Consider the following 20,949-nt stretch of genomic DNA (forward strand, 5'->3'; position numbering starts at 1 on the left):
GGTGTCAGTTTAAGATCAGTGAAGCTGGCATAATGCCAGAAAGGTAACGCAAAGCTCGAGCTAAACCAATCGAGTGGATTAAACCCTTCTATGTTGGAGATTATCAAACTTAATGTTATTGCAAGCCAGATTAGAGGAGAAAGACCAGCTGAGCTCCTTCTTAAGAAAGTGGGATTAACCTGTTTAAGTTTTGATGTCAAAACAAATGTTTGGTAACTAGTGGGGAAAGATATAAGAAAGATGCTTGGAAATTTGTTGACAGCCAACAGTATTTGCATCTTACCTGCCATCAAGAAGCTTTTGCTACAAACTACATGTATCTTAAACAGCTGACAACATGCCTTGTCCTCATTTGTCTGGAAAGGGGCAGCATTGAAGCTGCTGGCAGCCGACACAACAAAACAGACTCTTTGGCATCAAACTATAAAGCACAATGAATTAGTCAATTATTGAGTCGATTAAGCGCCTTACAGGGATAAGTGCCATCCTGGGCTCCTTTATAAACATCAGCACACAGCCAGACCAGAGGATTCTGAGAGAGTTCTCCTGACCTGATCCAAGCGTTTGGGTCCGTCTGTCTGAACTTCATTTGGTGGCACTTGAGGAGCCGGCTCGTCAGCCAGGAAACTAAAGGCTGACACGATGAGGACCACTCGCGCTATGGAGCTCCCGGAGGACTTCTGGATTCCCATCAATCTGGACACTGACAATATCACAGCCCTTAGCCCCTTCCTGGTCCCTCAGGACCACTTGGGGAGTTCAGGCACATTCTATGCCATGGCGGGATTCATGTTATTCATATTTGTGGTTGGCACGGGCATCAACACGCTCACCATCGCATGCACCATGAAATACAAGAAGCTTCGGTCCCACCTCAACTACATCCTGGTGAACTTGGCAGTGGCAAACCTTCTTGTGTCCTGTGTGGGCTCTTTCACCGCCTGCTGCTCGTTCGCTTCCAGGTACTTCATCTTTGGACCATTAGCATGCAAGATTGAGGGTTTCATGGCAACACTTGGAGGTAAGATTGCAATTGTATGTTACAGATCTGCTTCACCTGTTTGTAGAGGGGATTTTGATGGCCTGTTTGTTGATTTCAGGGATGGTCAGCCTGTGGTCTCTGGCTGTGGTAGCTTTTGAAAGATGGCTGGTCATCTGTAAGCCCCTTGGCAACTTCGCCTTCAAGCCGGACCACGCTTTAGCATGCTGTCTGTTCACCTGGGTGTTTGCAATGTTTGCCGCAGTACCGCCGTTGGTTGGGTGGAGCAGGTGAACAATTTCTAACTGAAGCGCCTAAATTCAGCCACAGATGCAGTGTGTCTAAGCTGGGATCTGCATTCTGTGCCTGCATCTTTGCAGGTACATCCCCGAGGGCCTGCAGTGCTCCTGCGGGCCGGACTGGTACACCACAAACAACAAATATAACAACGAGTCCTACGTGATGTTTCTCTTCTGCTTCTGCTTTGCCGTTCCCTTTGCCACAATCATATTCTGCTACTCCCAGCTGCTCATCACCTTGAAAATGGTGAGATAGAGCACGAACAAGCCAAAGACGGGTTTGTTTATGATAGTCCAACTTCCAACACATGTGGTCTCTCTGTCATCTACAGGCAGCAAAGGCTCAAGCTGAGTCTGCCTCCACCCAGAAGGCCGAGCGGGAGGTGACCAGGATGGTGGTGGTCATGGTGCTGGGCTTCATAGTGTGCTGGATGCCCTACGCCTCCTTCGCTCTCTGGGTCGTCAACAACCGCGGGCAAACGTTTGACCTGAGGCTGGCCACCATACCCTCCTGTCTGTCCAAAGCCTCCGCCGTCTACAATCCAGTTATCTATGTCGTCTTCAATAAGCAGGTCCGTTAAATGTGTGTTTTCAGGTCTCCCAGAATCTGATGCTGAGAAAATAATCACTGTATTTAAAATACAGAGTATTTGTTTTCCATTTCCTTCTAATGTTGAGCAAAATAATCTAAAGTAAAAGTTCTTATCTACCACTTTTTAGTCAATGCATGTGGTTAAATTCTGTGTCAACTTATGAATTTTTGGACTCTTTGTTGTTGGGACCATTGTGTGATTTAAGAGTAAGTTGGAAAAAGTAATCTTGTGTTTTCTTCTTGCTTTTCAGTTTCGTTCATGCATGTTAGCGATGCTGGGGATGGGCGGCCTTGAGGAGGAAAGTTCAACACAATCAGTGACAGAAGTGTCCAAAGTTGGACCAGCTTAGACCTGAGACACCAACGCTCGCTTTCCCCTTTGCCATGAACGACGTATGGATTGTAAATAACATTAACAATGTACATGTGTTTTGTCATATGGAAATTTATGCAATACTTGTATCGACTTATGAATGATCTGCAAAGTGAAAAAAGAATTAAAAAAAAGATCTAAATATATTTTTGAGTGTGTGATCTTGTTGATGCTAGTTTGTGTTCTTACCCAAGACTACAGTTCTTCACAGAGACGTGTTAAACAATCATGGTTTCAAGCAAATAATGAAATAGAATCACAGTGTGTGAGCAAACTGTATTTAATAAGTTGGCACATGAAAGAAGAGGGAGGGAGGGAGGGGGAGGCATCATTTGGGCATTTAAGGTCAAGACACAAAACTTTTTCAAAGCTCAATGTTTGTGATCGCCAATAGTTGAAATTGTTGTTTGTACAGAGAAAACTACTCGACTCCTGTAGAATCCAGTGTCTGTTTGCATGTTCTACATGTGCTCAGGTCTTTTGGCATTCCAGATAGATCAGATAGTTTCGTTCACTGTGATTCTCACGTCTGGTGGTCAGTGTCCTCACTCGCCCCCACCCCGGCAGATCAGGACAGCTCTTCAGGAATAGCCAATCAGATTAGGCGGTTCAGTAACGTTGTGATTACACAGGGGATGTAATGACATGAACCTCGCCGGCTGTAGTACAGAGATGATTATATGTGTCTCGGCTCGGAGGCGTATTGCCGTGGGAATGCAGGTAAAGCTTCACTTCCTGTCCGTCAGCCAGTTAATCTGTCCCAAGCAATAAATGCAGCCGGCACTGCCCACTGGAGAGGAGAGGACCTCAGTGAGAGCAGGAACACCATGACGGCCGCCAGTGCAGGAGAGATTTACAGCTAATGGAATACTTCATATCTCCAGCTTTTTTTTCTTTCTCTCAATACCCAACATGGAGAAAATGTGGGCCAGTCACATTGTGGATTTCTCAGAACATTTCTGGATTCGCATCTCTCTGGACAGCATCACCCCTGACCTCGTCCCCAATCTGGCTCCCCAGGAACATTTAAGAAAAATGGGAACATTTTACTCCATGTTAGTCTTCAAGTTCTTCCTGTTTGTGAGCACCGTCCTGATAATTCCAGGTATGGCTCAACATGAGAATGAACATGGCTGTGATAACCTGTATTTTCAGTTGCTACTTGGCCTTCAGATACGTGATTCTCAGACCACCAGGCTGCACGTTTAAAGGTTTTACAGCAACAGTTGGAGGTAAGGAGCAAACTAGACTGCTTTGTGTAACAATTAAAAAGAGCACATGTATGCTACTGAGGCCAGAATTTCACTGTATTCAATGTATTTATAGTGTCTTCTTTCAATGTGGTGCAGCTCACTGTGTTTCTCTCAAAGAAAAATGTTTTTGGGAATTTTCAATGAAAATTCAAGTTTTCTACAACAAGAAGTGGCATTTCTGTGTGCAAAGAGTAAATAATCTATTTTGGCCATTGATGCACTGTTCTGTGTGATATTTTCAAACAAAGCTGTTGTACAGCTTGTCTGTTTTAAACTAGTCAGAGTCCAGAGAAAAAGCTTTTTTTGATCTTTCCAGAAGCTAAATATACATTTTTGCCAGTACTTTTTATAATGATCGACAATTTGTTTTTCTTTGGTTTTGACGAAAATTTAACAACAACAACAAAAATCACCATGTCAACAGGTTGATGGTTGGGGAAAGAAAAGAAGCTGCTTCTGAAGTCTGACATTTTATTTCAACCCTCATTTCTCAGCATGTTCCGTCTCCTTCCACACACGATGAGCTGTGGTCTCTTGGAGTGATGGCCGGTCGTCTGCAGGCCGCTCGGGAACTTCACCTTCAGACTGGACACTGCTGAGGAGGAGGTGATCAGGATCGTGGCGGTCACGGTGGGGGTCATGGTGGGAGGTCATGCTGGTGGGCTTCAGTCACGTGCAGCCACTTGACTCAAGATTGGCCTCACTCCCCCCCCCCCCCCCCCCCCCCCTCTCTCTCTCCAAGGCCTCCTCAGTCTGCAATCCTGTCATTCACAGCCTAGGCAGTCTGGCTCTCTGCCAAATGCTCCTCCAGAGACACACAGCGGTCACTGACGCCCTCTAGAGGAGACATTAAGGAAATGCAGAAGACTAGCAGTAGAGGCGTTCAGGGTTCAGTTGAACAGTTTGATTAAGTTGATGTTTATGTTGGACTTTAGACTGACAGGACAGAAGCTTGACGTGAAAAATCCAATGAATAACCTACAAAAGGATAAAAATAGGAGTAGTTTTTTTTAGAACATCAGAATATATCAGAATACTTTCATAAAATTGATTTGAATTGAAATTAAAAACATGTTTGATTTTTCAAGGTTTATGGTGAAACAGATTTTACATTTGAAATTATTTTTGATGAAATTTGACAGTGAAAATATGTCTAAATTTACCTTGAGATTCAATAGGTTTACTATGATTTGGTTACATTTATTACATTTATGGTTTTAATGATTTTTATCAGCTCTGGTTTTTGAGCTTGGGTTTTGTGGTAACGAAATTGAATTCTTTTGTATTATCATGCAGCTGGAAAGCACTTTGGTCTTTGTCTATGTTGCTGTAAGGTGCTCTAGAAATAAACTTGATTTGATCTTCAATGCGGCCAGCAAAACCCTTTTCAAAAGCTTGTAAAAAAAAACATATCTTATAACATATCTTGTTGTTGTTGTGTGATATAATAATGAGTAATGTTAAGTGTTGGGGGAAGTGAGAGGAGATGTTTTAATGAAGGATAGGTAAAGGTTTCATGTCATTCAAAATGTAGGTCTGTAAAATGTTTTTAACTGCATTAGTTAAAAAAATCTCTTTTTCTCTTATCTCTTCAGAAAATAAAGATTGAGGTCACTGATGCCCATTTATTTAAGTGATTGCTATTAGATATTATAGCAGTTGGTCAATTAGTTGAATTACTTTTGTTATGTAACCCGTAAGGGAACAAACTAGAGATATGTTTTGTGATATGAAATATGATTGTAATCATTTCAGTTGTATTGTCTTTTTCTTTTGAATGACTTTGTTCAATGAAAGTTGTTGTTAAATATACTTTATTTGATCAAATTTGACTTGATCATTTGGAAGAGGTACTGACTTGGTGGACAAAAATGATTAGGAACACCCTAAAACCTAGCCTTTATTTTGATTCACACACAGAAATCATCAGCAAAGCATGATTGAAATGCTTTATCTGACATCCAGGAATATTTTTTGTTAACATACACATTGTTTTTGTGTCCTTTTCTTTTAGATGCCAAATAAAACTACAATCTGGATTGCTACTGAAATTCAGCATAAAGTTATTAGCTAAAGTTACCTGTGGTTAAATATATTAGTTGATTTAAATAAAAAACCTTAAATCATTGATAAATTGTTTGGTCTGTTTGAAAAATACTGAAAAGCAACCTGCAAACTTGAATCTGTTCACATAATGAATCTCTGGTTGAAATTTGAACTCACACACTCATTGTAGCCTGTTTTTTTTTTTTTTTTGGCAGTGTATAAATCCTGCAGTGCGGAATTCAGCCTGCAGAGGGCGCAGCAGTAAAGGGAGCAGACCTTCAACTGCACTGAATTGACTCGTTTCTCATTTTTAATGACACCAGCAGCCTTTTCACCTAATACACTGACTCTAAAACTTAATTCACTGATCCTGATCTGTATTTATTACACTTACATGATCCATATTTCAATTTTGATACAATTAAGCACTTTCTAATCTTTAAATTCTTTAAATCTGCTTTTTTCTGTCTCTGCGCCAACCACCAGAACAAATTCCTTGTACTACTTCTGGCTAATATACTTGGCAATAAACCTGATTCTGATTTCTAAATCCCCATACTCCTCATGTCCACACCCAAAATCACATTTTCCTCACTTATTAATCTCAGAGACTATAGAGGTTCGTTTTATATAATTTTTTTATCCTTTCCATTACATTGTTTAAATGCTAAATCTATGGCAGAGAATTTAAGATCAGAATGAAACACAATTACGTCTTGTTTTGTAAACACTAATCCAAATTATTGCTTTGATCCTTCCCACTAAAATACAGACATGGCATTACTGAACTTGAATTCTAATAACTTAGCTATACGTAGAATTATAAATATCCAAATTATCTTTTGTAATTCCTTGAAGGTTGAAAGTACAAAAATTACCAAATGCATTTCATAACAACTCCACAGATCACGTTTTAGCCAGATGTCCTTGTGCTTCAAAAAATGCCCGATTTTAAGAGGAGGCAGAAATCTTATTTGGCATTACTTGAGTGAAGTAAACTTAAAATTAGGAACTTTCCATGAAATAAAGTCGATCTAATGTCTCTTTGGTTGCTCCATTCTTCAAAGGTAAATTCCAGTTGAGTTAAACCAGCCTGGACTCTGATGACTGAATGAATAATTTCAAAGTGTGTCACCATCCCTGCGTGATTCCCACCATCCCTTGTCACACTTCATCTTTTCAAATGCTTTAGCACAATAAGCTAAAGAGGTTTACCTGAACAGGATTAGACTTTCACTTCTCTGAAAGTAGTGTCACATCTCCAGTGGTGTAAAACATGATCAATGCTGGAAAGTAAAATAAAACAAGCAAACAAACAACAACAAAAAAAAAGCTTGTTTGATTAGTTATTTAACAGGACTAAGTGCCTTTAATAAAATGAACTAATCATTCTTTATTCGTTCCTTTTTCTGCTTTCACACATCCTATTTCAAGGATGTGGTGAGCAGCCATATTAGTTGAGCCGATGGGGTGAGGGGTCAAGCTCAGGAACCCACAGTGGTGACCTGTCCACTGTGGGAATCGAACTCCTAATCCCAAGTCCTCTCAGACAGCACTGTCCTTTCAAGCTGTGTAAGTAATTTAGTTCAGTAAGTAGTTCAGAAAAGTTTTTCCAAAGATTCAAAAAAGCAGTTTTCTTATTAAGAATGACATTTATCACAGGGAGGGAGCATATCAAAATATCCAGATAATTACAAGTGAAGAAGAGATCACATGCTGTCAGAAGATCAAAGTAAGAATACAAGTAATAAAGTAAAGAAGATTCAGCAAACAATCTGGGCAGCAGGATTATTCTCTGGTGTGAGATGAACACAAGACCGCGTGGGCAGAAAAGGTGGACTCAGTTCACTTCACTCCAGAGAACCTGATTACACTCATGAGCTGCCCACACACACACACACACACACGCAGGTGGACCACCTGCTGTTCGGCACCGCCCGACCCCCGGGCGTCCCCCTCCCCTCTCCTTCTCGGTGGTCACGAAGGTTCCCGTCGGTAGTCGGGAGCAAATCCGAGTTCTGCTAGTAGTGAACTTCTGCCAAACACGAATAGTTCAGAACTAGCGGAATTCCAGACCTACCCTCGAAACGTCGCAGGATCACGGGGAAAAGACGCAGCCAGACATCCTGGATCTATCCCACCCCTTCACATACACTCACATTACAAAACTAAGCACCGCACTCTTACCTAAGACATCATTTGGCTCACTGACTGGTTTATTTAACCACTATTACATCACAAAATTTCAGCAAAATTCAGCAAAGCTACAAGCTAATTTAAATACAGACACATTTGAAAATACAGAAGTGGAAAAATAGAGGAAGAATTTACAGATTCCTTTGGTTTCGGGGTCCATCCACCTCTTCATGCACAGTCCTTGCCGTGTGTGGAGTTCTTAATAAATCGGCGAGCCATCTACCTGTGCAAGATATGGGCTCCACAAAAACACTGAATCACGGGATTAAAATAAACCACTATAGCAGCTTTGATTAACCTCAGCTTTCTCCCGAAGTGAACTGTTGTTCCGGAGAGATTAAAGAGTTATGGTGTGAGCATGCCAGAAGTAATTACTCCGTGGTAATCTGTTTTGTGGAGCAACCTGAGTTGTCCGTATAATCTGCTTTGGTCTGCTGGGATACATAAGACATCTTCACCTGCATTTCACTTCTTCCTGGCAGAAGAGTCAAAAGAGAGAAAACTCGTACAACACAGCTGCCGGCCCTCGAGGAAACGTTATGTCAGCGCCCGGGCCGCAAAGCACCGTCAGTGAAACGCTTCAGCTTCTCACATTTAGTCTACAAGCTTGAATAATCACTATAAAGGAATAAAACTTTTATATGTGCTCCTCTTTTCTTATAATGTGGAGTCTTTGCCTTCATTTGGTGTGTGTTTTTGTGTGTGTGACATGAGGTGGCAGCACTATAGCATCCAGTATGTGACAAGTCTGTTGAAAAATTGAGGGTACATTGATTTTTGCATTTGGTTATTCATGTGGTTGGTGTTAAAGTTGTGTTTGGAGCATATATAAAAAATGCCTGACATAGTCTTGCATCCAAAGTTTTCTTGTTTAAATTGTTTAAAATCACTAGAGGTTTTGAATGAACGGTGCATTGCTTCATACCGTGCTAACCTGTGTGTATAATCGTGACGTGAGGTCCACCAGCTCATCCATTCAGCCTCTATACCTGCTTTATGCAGACACACAGACTGGAGAATCACAGCATGACCGAACCAGCGACCTGCTCATACACACCTGATGCTTTGACCTCTTTGCTACAGAGGCCACATTGGATTATTGACAAGCTGTTGCTCTGTCTCCATCTGTAAAATTCAGATTTTGTGTAGCACAGTATGTTGCTTATACCACTAATAAAAAGTGGAAATAATAATCTGAAATAAATAATAATTGTGGGATTTCAGGAAAATGTGCTTTGTTGAAGAAAATAGATAGACTTGATGAACTGACTGCAGACATACATTGCTATATTTTTGGTTTTTAAATGCAAATACATGTTCTATTTGGCTCGAATTGGCTTCCTCTATTTGGAAACCTCACAGTGATGTAACCGTCCGGGGAAACTAGGGTGCGGCGTCTTGCCCCAGAACTCCTCGACCTGAATGAATAACGGACAATCCGCAGCGCTGATCCACAGCATCCGCATGCCCCACATCCCCGCTGTGGCGTAAGACGGTTGGTGTCCTGCTTTCTCGTCCACTCCGAAAAACTCTCACAGCGTCTGAAAGGATGCCGTTGCACAAACGAGTTGGAAAAACATGAAACAGCAAGACTTTTGGCTCATCTGGTAGAACTCTGGCTTCTTCATCTTGACCCATTTGGATTCACCTCCAAACATTGTACTGAAATAGCAAACTGACTGGAGATCACTAACATTAGATAAGGTTAAGTGATTAACAAGATTAAAGTCTATTGTGACAATGTCAGAAGTATTTATTTGAAATTTTCACACAGAGCCCATAACACTGGGTTAATCCAATTAAACAGTCTGATCGCTGTATTGGAAAACACCAATCAATACCCCACTGACTTACAATGCTTTTATATGGGGCAAAGTCAGAGATAAAGAATAAATACAGTATGTCGCACGTACTCTCTTGTTGTGTGGGCTTTATGGTGTCAGTCAAAGAAAGAAGATTGAGGAGACTGAACTTAAAAGAAAGAGGAAATGCACTCTATTAAACCACCTCTTTATCCTGAGAATATCTAACTAATTTAAAGCAGCCCTGCAAAACTGGCCTTTCAGGGTCACGAGGCACCAGAGCTGGTTTCAGACAGGGTCCACCCAGCACAGATCAGCAGCAACATCCGGAGCATGGTCACATCTGGTCAGAGGACCCCAGTCCAGAGAAAAACCATCACTTTCTAACTGAACTTTCTTCAGTTTTCTGACCTACAGCAATGAAACGGAAGGGCTTTCACTCTGTGTGCAACACTGCGGTGGAACACAAGCAAAGGTTTTCTCTGGACCATAACGTTTCCACCAGATGCATCAGAAAATTGTATAATTGAGACAGAAGCAAAACAAGCATCACTAAAGATACGTTGTGCTCCAAATGAGATGCATATTGCATGTTCGTTTTCAGACACTGTGTCTGACCACAGCCGACACATTTTCAGTTGCTATTGCTATTGCAAGCATATTTACATCCTTTTTTTGGAGGTAACAGTCTGAAAAAAACAACTTTTTTTAGGAAGAAAAATACGGCAGTCTATACAGATTACAGAATTCTCAAAAATAAGACCATTATTTTATGGAATATGTCAATGAAACTGTCAACTAACCTGCCAGTTTCATGAAAAAAATAACATGACTACAGGCAGATTTTATAGAACAGCTGGAGGTTTGCATTTTTTTAAGCAAATTGAAATGACAAAAAAAAAAAAACAATTAATGTGAAGCGCTGGAAAGTGCTGAGAACAATAACAACAAAACTGTCGCCATCAACACTGAGCGGGCTGCAGCCAGTTAAGACAGTAATTAAACATGCGACATGGAGCCAAATTCCCTAATCACTGGCTCGCTTATCTCCTTAAGACACCCTATCCTGTTGGCAATACTCAGAAGTGAAGGGCTTTGCCTGAAGGCAGCTGTCACTCACTGGTTTCTTCCAACTTTATATTCACTCCAAAAATTTCACAACTAAGTGAAAAATGTTTGTAGTATATGTGCTCATGGAAATAACATGTTTTTACAGAAGGGGTCTTGTCGTGGTAGGTTGTGGTCTCACATGACCATTCTCATCGCTACAGAGTCCATCTTTTCCATCCAGACTTCGCCTGAGCCACTTCTTTTTTGAGAGCCATATTACGAGTCGTCTCGTCTCGCTGTGATATCAACACTGTTTTGAATGAATTTCTAGCCATCTTCATTTTTGCTGGGTCATTCAGTAGGTCAAACGTTCAGTCACAATGTGATGCAACGCGCCGGAATGCTGCGCATCGATAACCTTGTGCCACATCCGTCAAGAAGTGGGTGATCTTCCGGTTGCTCTACATTCCCACCGATCAGGATGTTTTTCCCCCTCCGTCCGCTTTGCCCTTGCCATAAGGCCTCTGACGTGGGACATAGGATCAAAGCAGTGACAAAAAATCCCGTGTTCTGAGGTGAACCGACTTTCCGGAGGGATTAAAGGTGACTCGAATCACATGGCAACAAATGCATCTTTGGCTAATGCTATACTGTGGATCTTCACTTGTCCTACAAAGCTGGTTTAAGACGGACTGCCCTGCTAAGCAGGATCCCCCCCAAAGTCAGAAAAGTTCAGACAAAGACTTTTTTTTTTACCTCAGGTTGTTTCATGAAAAAAAAAAATACAAATTACGATCAATTTATGATTTTGATCACCATTACAAATGTGATTGAGAATGCCCTGCTCTTGTCCCAGTTCAGTTGCAATTTCAACCAAGTGACTACTTCCCCATCAACTGCGTCGTTTACCTTTAACACCCATTCAAAGTTTACATAATTGCCACAGATGCATTTCAAACACCATCTCAAGAGGAACAGATCACAAATAGAGCTCGTCTTGATGGAGTGGATGAAGAACACTGACTCATCATAACACTAAAAAAGTATGATTCACAAAGGTGAAACTTTTCTCTCAACTCTGAGAAGTGACACTTTAACTACACACTGACACATCAAGGCAAAAATTGTTGTACATGATTGGATTTTAAGCTCATCAGTGTTGACTTATTGGGAGCATGTCACATGTACAAAGAGCCTGAGGTTCTTACTATATGCATTCAGTCTGCTGTGCAACACAAATCATCTGGTGGTAAAGTTATATTTCTTAACAGAACTGTCTGAAGCATGCACTGTGAAATTTAATCAACCTTCCCACACTTTCTACAGATTTAAGGAATAATCCAAACACGGATCAAAAATGTAAATCGTTTTGACGTTCATGTGTTAGTGTTAAAAAATCTCACGCCTAATCCACATCCTAAGTGAGCGGACGGAAATCCGCTTTCAAACAAGATTATTGTGGAATTTTGTGTCTTAACCTCATTAGTTTTAAATTACAGTTCAAAATAAGGTTATTGCTCCGCCGCTGAGTATCAGTGCCAAACGGCACACCGCGCCTGTAATTTGATTGTGACCTAATCCCATCAGAGGTCTCTGGAGCACAGGTATAAAAGCTAAAGTCAGATGTGCAGCATCAGTCACTCAAGGAGGTTGCAAGTGACGAGACAGACCGAAGGCTGAGAACCTCCTCCAGAGCTCACAATGGCAGAGGACTGGGGAAAACAGGCGTACGCTGCAAGGCGGTACCACGAAGACACAACAAGGGGCTCGGCCTTCGTTTACACAAACAGCAACCACACCAGAGGTACAGTATCTTCAAGACCTTAATGGGAATGTTGATTTTAGAGCGAGTCGTGAGAGTAGTGCTAAAGCAAAGAGGTGGAGCAGCAGTGTTTAACCCGAGTAAATGACTGTACTGTGGCTTTGGTAGATAATTACAGCTTGATTCCAAATCAGAGATGGGAATTGATCAGTTTAGACTTATTTGATAAATAGAAAGTTATGTTTGCTGATTCTGTCGAGGAACAGAATAAGGAAGAAGTTCTGAACCATCGAGATCTTACAGCTGAACTCAGTAGCTTTACAGTGAGCTTTTAAGCTATTCTACACCCTGCATAACAAGTGCGAAGAGTAATTAGGTCCACTTAAGATTTTATTTATTAGTGTTTTCTGCTCTCTCTGGTGCTGGAGAACATTAGATTTATTCAATATTGTTTTCTTTCTCTTTCAGATCCCTTTGAGGGTCCCAACTACCACATTGCCCCCCGATGGGTTTACAATGTTGCCACGCTCTGGATGTTTTTCGTGGTCATTGCATCTGTCTTTACCAACGGTCTCGTCTTGGTGGCCACTGCAAAGTTCAAGAAACTCCGCCATCCCCTCAACTGGATCTTGGTGAATCTTGCCATTGCTGATCTTGGAGAGACAGTTTTTGCCAGCACCATCAGTGTGTGCAACCAGTTTTTCGGGTATTTCATTCTGGGACACCCAATGTGCAAGTTTGAGGGCTATGTTGTCTCAACCTGTGGTAAGTGTTCCAAGTTTTATTTATTTCAATTATAAGATTCTTGGACATTTAAAGCTGCACTGTGAGTTAAATTAACTCGAGGGAAAATCTTCTTTCGCCGCACAGGTATTACTGCTCTGTGGTCCCTGACTATCATCTCCTGGGAAAGGTGGATAGTTGTGTGCAAACCTTTTGGAAATGTCAAGTTCGATGCCAAATGGGCCACAGGTGGAATTGTGTTCTCTTGGGTCTGGTCGGCTGTGTGGTGTGCACCTCCCCTCTTCGGATGGAGCAGGTAGCTTTGCTTTCTTTTAGCTTTTCTTTGCTTTCATATGAGTTGAATTTGTAAACCAAAGCCTCCTCTTGCACCAGATACTGGCCTCATGGACTGAAGACCTCCTGCGGACCTGATGTATTCAGCGGCAGTGAGGACCCCGGAGTCCAGTCCTACATGATTGTTCTCATGATCACATGCTGCATCATCCCCCTGGCTATCATTATCCTGTGCTACCTGGCAGTGTGGCTGGCCATCCGTGCTGTAAGTTATCACACTCACCTTTTAATACGTAATTCAAAGTCATTTTCAGGCAGACTCTCACACTCTTGACTTGTTTCCCACAGGTCGCCATGCAGCAGAAGGAATCCGAGTCCACCCAGAAGGCTGAGAAGGAAGTGTCCAGGATGGTGGTGGTCATGATCGTGGCTTACTGCTTCTGCTGGGGACCTTACACCTTCTTTGCCTGCTTCGCTGCGGCCAACCCTGGATATGCCTTCCATCCTCTGGCTGCTGCCATGCCTGCATACTTTGCCAAGAGCGCCACCATCTACAACCCAATCATCTATGTCTTCATGAACCGACAGGTGGGCACAGCTTTCTCAGTCAGCATCAATCACTCCAATCATTCAGATGAGTTTTTAACACACCTGTTTTTGTCTCTTTTGCTCATCAGTTCCGCACATGCATCATGCAGCTCTTTGGCAAGCAGGTGGACGATGGCTCAGAAGTATCCACATCAAAGACAGAGGTCTCCTCTGTGGCTCCAGCATAAACCTCCACATTCCCCGCTTTGGAAAAAAGAAAACTATTTTAATTTGTACAGCAAATATTTATTGTTTCATTTCTGTCTCTTTTTTAGTAAATATAGCTCTCTGGCAAATGAAAAAATCCAAAAAAACATACATGTATACATGAAGGAATGAATCATTACGTCACGGGTGTTTTTTTTTTCAAATGAATATAAAAATATCAAGCATATTTCACATTGTTTCAGTGTTTTCTTGCACTCTACACTTTATAAATCTGAAGACTGCCTAGGAATAGTCAGATTATTGTGGTTCTTATGAATGGTGTCAGTATTACTGATGCCAAACTTTACCAACATTTTAATCTCTTCAAAAATAAACTAGACAGGTACTTTAGTGCAGCGAATCTAAAGATGAACATTACACTGTATTCAAGATCTATCCTGAGATAAATATCTATTCATCTGATGGGTTGTTGGGGGCTGGAGCTTTCTTGGAGGAAACATGGAAAACAAACAGATAATAGAGTAATTACTGAAAGCCCATAGCTAATTTAACACAACAAAGCAAATCATAACCTAGTTTATTATGCAAGAAGGGCAGCCATAGTTGCATATGGAAATATTAATCAATAGCAGCTGCTGCCCTAATAACATAAACATGCTGATTGACAGTGTTTTGCATTGACATACCCTAACCCTAACCAGTCAGGAATTAATTAAATGAAGCAAGATCAAAAGTTTGTTTTTGATTGCATCCTTTAATATTTCGCTGACTGTTCTAACCTTTCATTCATGTTACCAAACTGTACTGTGATGTATTGTAGTCTAACACACAATCGGTTCAAATGTAAAAACACTTTCAAATGGTAGCATATCTAACGCTGGAACTAATAAACATTTATGGTACTATGATAAAATATAGTTTGGCTGCCAACAACATATCTATAGCAAATGGTTGACAAAGCTTCTTACAAATGAATTGGATTAGATAGATGCTTTACTCATGGGAGAGAAGTGAGTTACAGGGCATTAAGTAGTGTAAAATTATAAATATATAGGAGAATTTCTAATTAAGGATTTAGACCGTTTTCATAAAACCTCTGTAAGTATTTGGTATTCATATTGTATTAAAGATAAATGATGTTTGTGATTGATAACGAGGGGCTTTGTGCAGGTTTTTAACATATGTTGTTCTTATGTACCAGGATATGTTGGAATGACATTGCTGAAAGAGCATCGTGTCTTAATTTGAGAAAATTAAATATACTGAAAAAAACATTGAACTGTATGAAAAAGTCGAAAAATAGCACAAATCGCTTTTTTTTTTTTTACAGAATCTATTACTATTTGTCAAACAGCAGTAGTGCATTAGTAGATAAGATCTGACTCACCAACAAAATCCATCATCCACGCAATAATTTGTTAGCAATAAAGCGGCTTTTTCGACTCATTCAGCAAAAGCAGTGAAGAGTGCGTGCTTTTATTTTCATCATACCCGCTTTCAATAGGAGATGATATTGTTGCGTTTTTGGAGTCCGCACTTTTAGTGTATTTATTTTAGTCGTGTTTATTTTTTTGAGCACGCGCTGTCATTGCGGTAACCCGGATGTTGACGTCATCTTATGGCCGCCTCCTCCGCCGACACGTGAAATCGCAGAAGACTGGCCAAGATGTCCAAAGCCAGTGCGTATCCACCGCTTCTGACTAAACGCGTTAACTGCATCGGTGATCCTCGTGTGCGCTTGATTTGAAAACAACGTTTATCTTGTTTTTTTTACAGAACAGAAACGCGCCAAACGCCTCGGCTTGGGGAAGTTTAAGGTGAGAGCGACTCGGCTAATGTGTGTAGCTTCACGTCGGAGCTGAAAGTGTTGTTATGGATTCACAGCACAGCAGTATCACTACAGCTCTAGCACACGCCGAGCTTTAGGAAAGTGTGTATGTTGACATAGCTAATGCTAGAAGCTCCTGGATGAAGCTATTTATAAAGAAAGTTAAGTCTCCATCCGGGTCATACAGGATTCTTCTTCCTGGTGTTATGTCGAGATTCGCTTGATTGCTGAGATCGAGGAGTGAATCTATGGCAGCATAGTAGCACATCAGTAACTTTCATGTGTAGCCGATTGTCAAACTCCAGGATTTTGTCAAAAATACATGAGAAGAAGTGGCTACGTTTAGTGGAGTGCTGTGCTTCTGTGATGATTGTCTGCTGCCCTGATCAAATACTTTCTGCTCTGATAAATGCATTTAAACGTATATGGACTAATAGTGGTAATTCATTTGTACCAGCTGGGAACTCACTAACGGGCTTTAAGATGTTTGAAGCAGTCAGAACACCAGCAGAAATTCCTCATTTGCACACACAAAATTTCTGGACAATGACCTAAATGTGTGATTTGCTCTCTGAGGACTCTGGCCACGCTCCAACTCACTATCAGGGTGGTGTGATTTGAGTACGTCAAGTTTCAGATGGTGTGTGAATTGACAGACTGAAATAGCAGAGCAAATTCACAATTCCATCTTAATTCTTTGAGCTTTTAAGTGTAATGTTTCAGTCTGATATGCAAAATACAAGGAACTATTTTCCATATCCTACAGAGTAAAGACGGACAGAAGGCAGATGCCACAGGACGCTTGAAGGGTTCAGCCGTGCAAAATGTCAAGGAGCAGAGAAAACCAGAAGAAATTCGCAAGAAAAGGGTAAATCTTCTCTGTTGTTCATCTTAGAGGAACAGTGTTGGTTCTGTTGGGCGTATTCTCTCAATTTTCAACTTTCTCGGTCAGCTTCAGGATCTCCAGGAAAAACAGAAGTTGTCCAGAGAACGAGAGCTGATGAAGAGGAGGAATTTACAAAGTTTTCAGAATGACATCTTACAGCGACAAAGAGAGTTTGAGCAGAGGGTAAATATCAGCCGACACAGGCCTCAGATGAACTTTCCCTTATTGAGTCGTGACTGTTCACTTCTTTGTGCTCCCAGGAGATCGAGATGCAGAGTCTGGAGAAGCACGTAAACTTTGAAAATGAGAATTCAAGGAAAGCTTATTACAGAGAATTTAAAAAGGTACGTAGCTGCTCTGTCACACATTGATTGTTTAGAGAATCACTGTGTTACTCTTTAAAACGTCTTATTCCCTATGAGTCACGAGAGGTTGAAGTGCACTTGTTTCTGATTGCAACGCTTTGATTTTGTGTGAAGGTTGTGGAGGCCTCGGATGTCATTTTGGAAGTTTTGGACGCTCGTGACCCTCTGGGCTGCAGGTGTCCTCAGGTGGAGCAGGCAGTCATCCAAAGTGGAACAAATAAGAAGATTGTTTTAGTTCTGAATAAAATTGGTACAAAATCTAAAAATCTCAAAGTCCATTTTAAAATTTCTTTTTTTTTGTCATTATTTTTGTTACTTCACTAATTGTGACATGTTTTTATATGGATTATAGATTTGGTTGCAAAAGAAATAGTGGAAAAGTGGATCAGATATCTCCGAAATGAGTTTCCCACTGTGGCTTTCAAAGCATCAACTCAACAACAGACTAAAAACCTGGTGAGTAGATCTACTCAGGTACTAATATGATCATTATTTAAACTTGTGAACGATAAAACACTCTTAAGAGTTTGCTTACAGTGCATCTGAAATGAACACGACACATTTCTTATCTAATCCATCGGGCAGAAACGCAGTAATGTTCCGGTGACTCAAGCCACCACGGAGCTGCTCAGCAGCAGCGCCTGCATCGGAGCCGACTGTCTGATGAAGCTGCTGGGAAACTACTGCCGCAATCTGGACATAAAGACGGCCATCACTGTGGGGGTCGTAGGTAAATGTCGCATCACTAAGGTCCTGAAAGCTGAAAGCAGGGGTTTTTTAGCAGAGTGATTGGAAATTTTTTTTCCTCCTTCCCTCCTTTTCTGTAGGTTTTCCTAACGTGGGAAAGAGCAGTTTGATCAACAGCTTGAAACGCGCACGAGCGTGCAGTGTGGGGGCCACGCCCGGTGTGACCAAGTAAGTGACGTCAATATGTTGATCCTGTTTTCCTCGGTGCCTTCCCGAAAGCTGGTTTAGCACCCCGGTCAAACCAGGCGGCTTGCCAGGGGGGCTGCCGAAGACTTCAGTCCAGACTTACCTGTGTAAATGTAACACATTTGAACAGAAGGAAAATCTAGAAATCAGTTTTAAATTTATTATCAAATTATATCATATTGTGATTTAGTCTATTACTTTTTTTTGTAACATTCAGATTTAATTTGAGTACTTAAGTGTTACAAATAATACTTAATAATTCATGTGACATCTTTAAATGATCAGTGTATAAAGTGCCTGCACCAGTAAAGCCACATCAATCATATGATTTAAACATTGCCTAAATAAAGCATCTTTTTTTTTTTTTAATGCTGCAGGAATTCGTAAAGTACTAAAAACTTTTACATTACCACAATATTAGCCTTAGTAGACATAGAATTAAACAATCTAAGCAAAATAAGAGATACTCTAATCAACACAGTTGGGGACAACTAAAATATTAGAGGACAAATAACTGCTTTTAAGAATAATAAAAGAAAGTTTAAATAGTAAACAAATGTCTATGTTTACCTTGAGAGACTGAAATGACATTTCATTATTTTTAAATCATCTGCTAAACTCTGCAACCTTTAATTTATCTTATCTTGACTAAAGGTAAAATTCACTCAGGGGTCACATCGGGCTGGATCAGTATCAGCCTGCCTGCGCACGCAAGGTCAAAACTCCCCAAATTTCAAATTAATTTAGGAATTAATTTAGACAGGAAATTGCAAATATTCAGTGTTCAGAAATTTATGCTGTTAATTAAAATGGGAATTAGCTGAAAAATGCACAAATGATTAATTGTCACTAAATGTTTCCTTTTTCACCTTTCATCATGCAGCTGTATTAAAATTATCATCCTGACAAGTTTATTGGATTAAAATTCATAACATATAATTCTTTTTAGTTAGGCCCACATGGATGTGAACCTGGTTGTTGTGTTGACAGATCTGTTCATTTCCCTCTAGGTGTCTTCAGGAAGTACACCTGGACAAACACATCAAGCTGCTGGACTGTCCCGGTATCGTCATGGCGACATCCACGACCGACGCGGCAATGATCCTACGAAACTGTGTGAAAATAGAACAGCTGGTCGATCCACTGCCGCCTGTGGAGGCCATCCTCCGGAGGTGCAACAAGGCACAGGTAGAGTAGATCCTGCAACCTCTCAGTGGAGAAATGGTCCTGGAGCTGTGGTACGAAAGCTCCCCCCAGTGGCGATGAACGGAAATGAAGCCAAGTTAAAAGAGCAGAAGAATGGGAATGTAAATACGAGAAATATAAAATTTAGTAATAGAATTACAGACATAAATTTAAACATTTAAAGTAGGTGTTATCTGTAATATCTTTGTTCCAGATAATTGTCTGCCTGCAGTGTAATGTGTGAATTAATGAAAAACCGCGGTAATTGTGTGTGGTTGAATTATCACATCACTGTATTTAGAGAGTACATCGTTTTCTTAGGCAGTGTTCACTGTGAAAAGTTTTAAGTGACACTTTGTTAATGATGTTGTTACTCACAGTGATGCCTCATTTGTATTCCATGTGCAGATCATGGAACACTACGGCGTCTCTGACTTCCATACAGCTCTGGAGTTCTTGTCCCTGCTCGCGCGAAGACAAGGGAAACTACGGAAGGGGGGCCTGCCCGACACCGACAAGGCAGCCAAGGGCGTGTTAATGGACTGGACAGGGTCAGTGGAAACTTTTAGAAATGACTGTCAACTTTCTGCTCTCAGCATTGAGTTCCTTCCTGCATGTTGTGTTGCTCAGGGGAAGGATCAGCTACTTCACGCACCCCCCAGAGACACACACCCTCCCCACACACGTCAGTGCTGAGATCGTTTCAGAAATGGGGAAAGCCTTCGACTGGGATGAGCTGGAAAAAGGAAATCAGGAGGTCCTTGCAGGTGAATCTAAAGATACAGACGACCATGACGGCGTGGTTGAGGCTCAACAAATGGGGCACTAATGCTCTCCCATACAGTAAGAATATTGATTCTAAAGTTTTTTTGTTTTGTTTTTTTCTGCCGCGTTTCAGACTCTTCGTGTCCTGATGTCCAGATGGGATTCTGCATGGAAACCACAGGCATGACACAAGGTGGTCTGGGTGAGCTGCACTGTGACCTTGACATGGAAGCAGGCTCAGTGGAAGAGTCGACATTCAAAGAAGAAGCTGAATCTATGGAGGACGATCAGGATCCAGAGGTGAGAGACACGGTGTCAGCTGAATATCAGCAGGTTACATTCTGCATTGACTGATGTTATTCCGTCAACAGTTTGGACCGATGACAGTGGAGATAAAGTCACAGAAAAAGGGCAATTTGCCATCAAATGATGCTGCACCGAAGGCCCCAAACCTGAAGGACATCTTGGATGTGGATCCTCTCCAGCAGGGCCAGGCACTTCTGGCTGCCAGCAAGAAAAGGAAGAAGCAACAGAAAAGAGCTGGTTTGTATATTGTTTTTATTATTATTATTATTATTATGATTGTTGTTGTCCAATAGAGCTGTGCTCTTTTTTTTAACAAGTTTTTTTATTTTTTGTTGAAGTTATTAAGCAATATAAGCTTGAAGAAGCTAAATTGTTGCATAAAGGACATTCATTTATACAAGTGGATAACTACATTCTCTCTTGTTTTTCTTCTTTCTACAGACAAAATCGCCACCAAGTTGTCAGACACACTTACTGCTGCAATGGACTTTTCATTTCTATAGCTGATACCTGGTTATAATAAAAAAATACAACAAAGATTTGGTTGTTGTTTTTG

At 41.0% G+C, this 20,949-nt stretch overlaps 3 protein-coding genes across 3 annotated transcripts; all 3 read left to right on the forward strand.

The window, feature by feature from the left end:
• Nucleotides 1-637: 637 nt before the first annotated feature.
• LOC115388167 (blue-sensitive opsin-like) lies at nt 638-2,249 on the forward strand. Its single transcript, XM_030091124.1, has 5 exons — nt 638-1,021; nt 1,101-1,269; nt 1,360-1,525; nt 1,611-1,850; nt 2,122-2,249. The coding sequence occupies exons 1-5, from the start codon at nt 643-645 to the stop codon at nt 2,218-2,220; spliced, it is 1,053 nt and encodes a 350-aa protein (XP_029946984.1). The 5' UTR covers nt 638-642; the 3' UTR covers nt 2,221-2,249.
• Nucleotides 2,250-12,234: 9,985 nt separating this feature from the next.
• LOC115388208 (red-sensitive opsin) lies at nt 12,235-14,289 on the forward strand. The gene is made up of 6 exons (XM_030091187.1): nt 12,235-12,394; nt 12,821-13,117; nt 13,223-13,391; nt 13,469-13,634; nt 13,718-13,957; nt 14,047-14,289. Exons 1-6 carry the CDS (start codon nt 12,292-12,294, stop codon nt 14,143-14,145), a joined length of 1,074 nt encoding a protein of 357 aa, XP_029947047.1. The 5' UTR covers nt 12,235-12,291; the 3' UTR covers nt 14,146-14,289.
• A 1,457-nt stretch (nt 14,290-15,746) lies between these two features.
• gnl3l (G protein nucleolar 3 like) lies at nt 15,747-20,932 on the forward strand. Its single transcript, XM_030091186.1, has 15 exons — nt 15,747-15,804; nt 15,902-15,942; nt 16,720-16,821; nt 16,906-17,022; nt 17,100-17,183; nt 17,319-17,454; nt 17,557-17,660; nt 17,790-17,934; nt 18,032-18,119; nt 19,148-19,325; nt 19,731-19,873; nt 19,953-20,089; nt 20,221-20,387; nt 20,459-20,630; nt 20,835-20,932. The coding sequence occupies exons 1-15, from the start codon at nt 15,792-15,794 to the stop codon at nt 20,894-20,896; spliced, it is 1,689 nt and encodes a 562-aa protein (XP_029947046.1). The 5' UTR covers nt 15,747-15,791; the 3' UTR covers nt 20,897-20,932.
• The last annotated feature ends 17 nt before the right edge of the window (nt 20,933-20,949 follow it).

Source organism: Salarias fasciatus, chromosome 5 (assembly GCF_902148845.1).
Source record: "Salarias fasciatus chromosome 5, fSalaFa1.1, whole genome shotgun sequence".
NCBI classification, from domain to species: domain Eukaryota; kingdom Metazoa; phylum Chordata; class Actinopteri; order Blenniiformes; family Blenniidae; genus Salarias; species Salarias fasciatus.

What these genes read in the sequence shown, in the direction of transcription:
- LOC115388167 (XM_030091124.1), top strand. Translation starts at nt 643, where the DNA reads ATGAGGACCACTCGCGCTATGGAGCTCCCGGAGGACTTCTGGATTCCC. An exon ending in CCGTTGGTTGGGTGGAGCAG is followed by an intron (nt 1,270 to 1,359) that starts GTGAACAATTTC and finishes GCATCTTTGCAG; the next exon opens with GTACATCCCCGAGGGCCTGC. An exon ending in TGCTCATCACCTTGAAAATG is followed by an intron (nt 1,526 to 1,610) that starts GTGAGATAGAGC and finishes TGTCATCTACAG; the next exon opens with GCAGCAAAGGCTCAAGCTGA.
- LOC115388208 (XM_030091187.1), top strand. Translation starts at nt 12,292, where the DNA reads ATGGCAGAGGACTGGGGAAAACAGGCGTACGCTGCAAGGCGGTACCAC. An exon ending in CCCCTCTTCGGATGGAGCAG is followed by an intron (nt 13,392 to 13,468) that starts GTAGCTTTGCTT and finishes CTCTTGCACCAG; the next exon opens with ATACTGGCCTCATGGACTGA. An exon ending in TGTGGCTGGCCATCCGTGCT is followed by an intron (nt 13,635 to 13,717) that starts GTAAGTTATCAC and finishes TGTTTCCCACAG; the next exon opens with GTCGCCATGCAGCAGAAGGA.
- gnl3l (XM_030091186.1), top strand. An exon ending in TTTAGTTCTGAATAAAATTG is followed by an intron (nt 17,455 to 17,556) that starts GTACAAAATCTA and finishes TATGGATTATAG; the next exon opens with ATTTGGTTGCAAAAGAAATA. An exon ending in CATCACTGTGGGGGTCGTAG is followed by an intron (nt 17,935 to 18,031) that starts GTAAATGTCGCA and finishes CCTTTTCTGTAG; the next exon opens with GTTTTCCTAACGTGGGAAAG.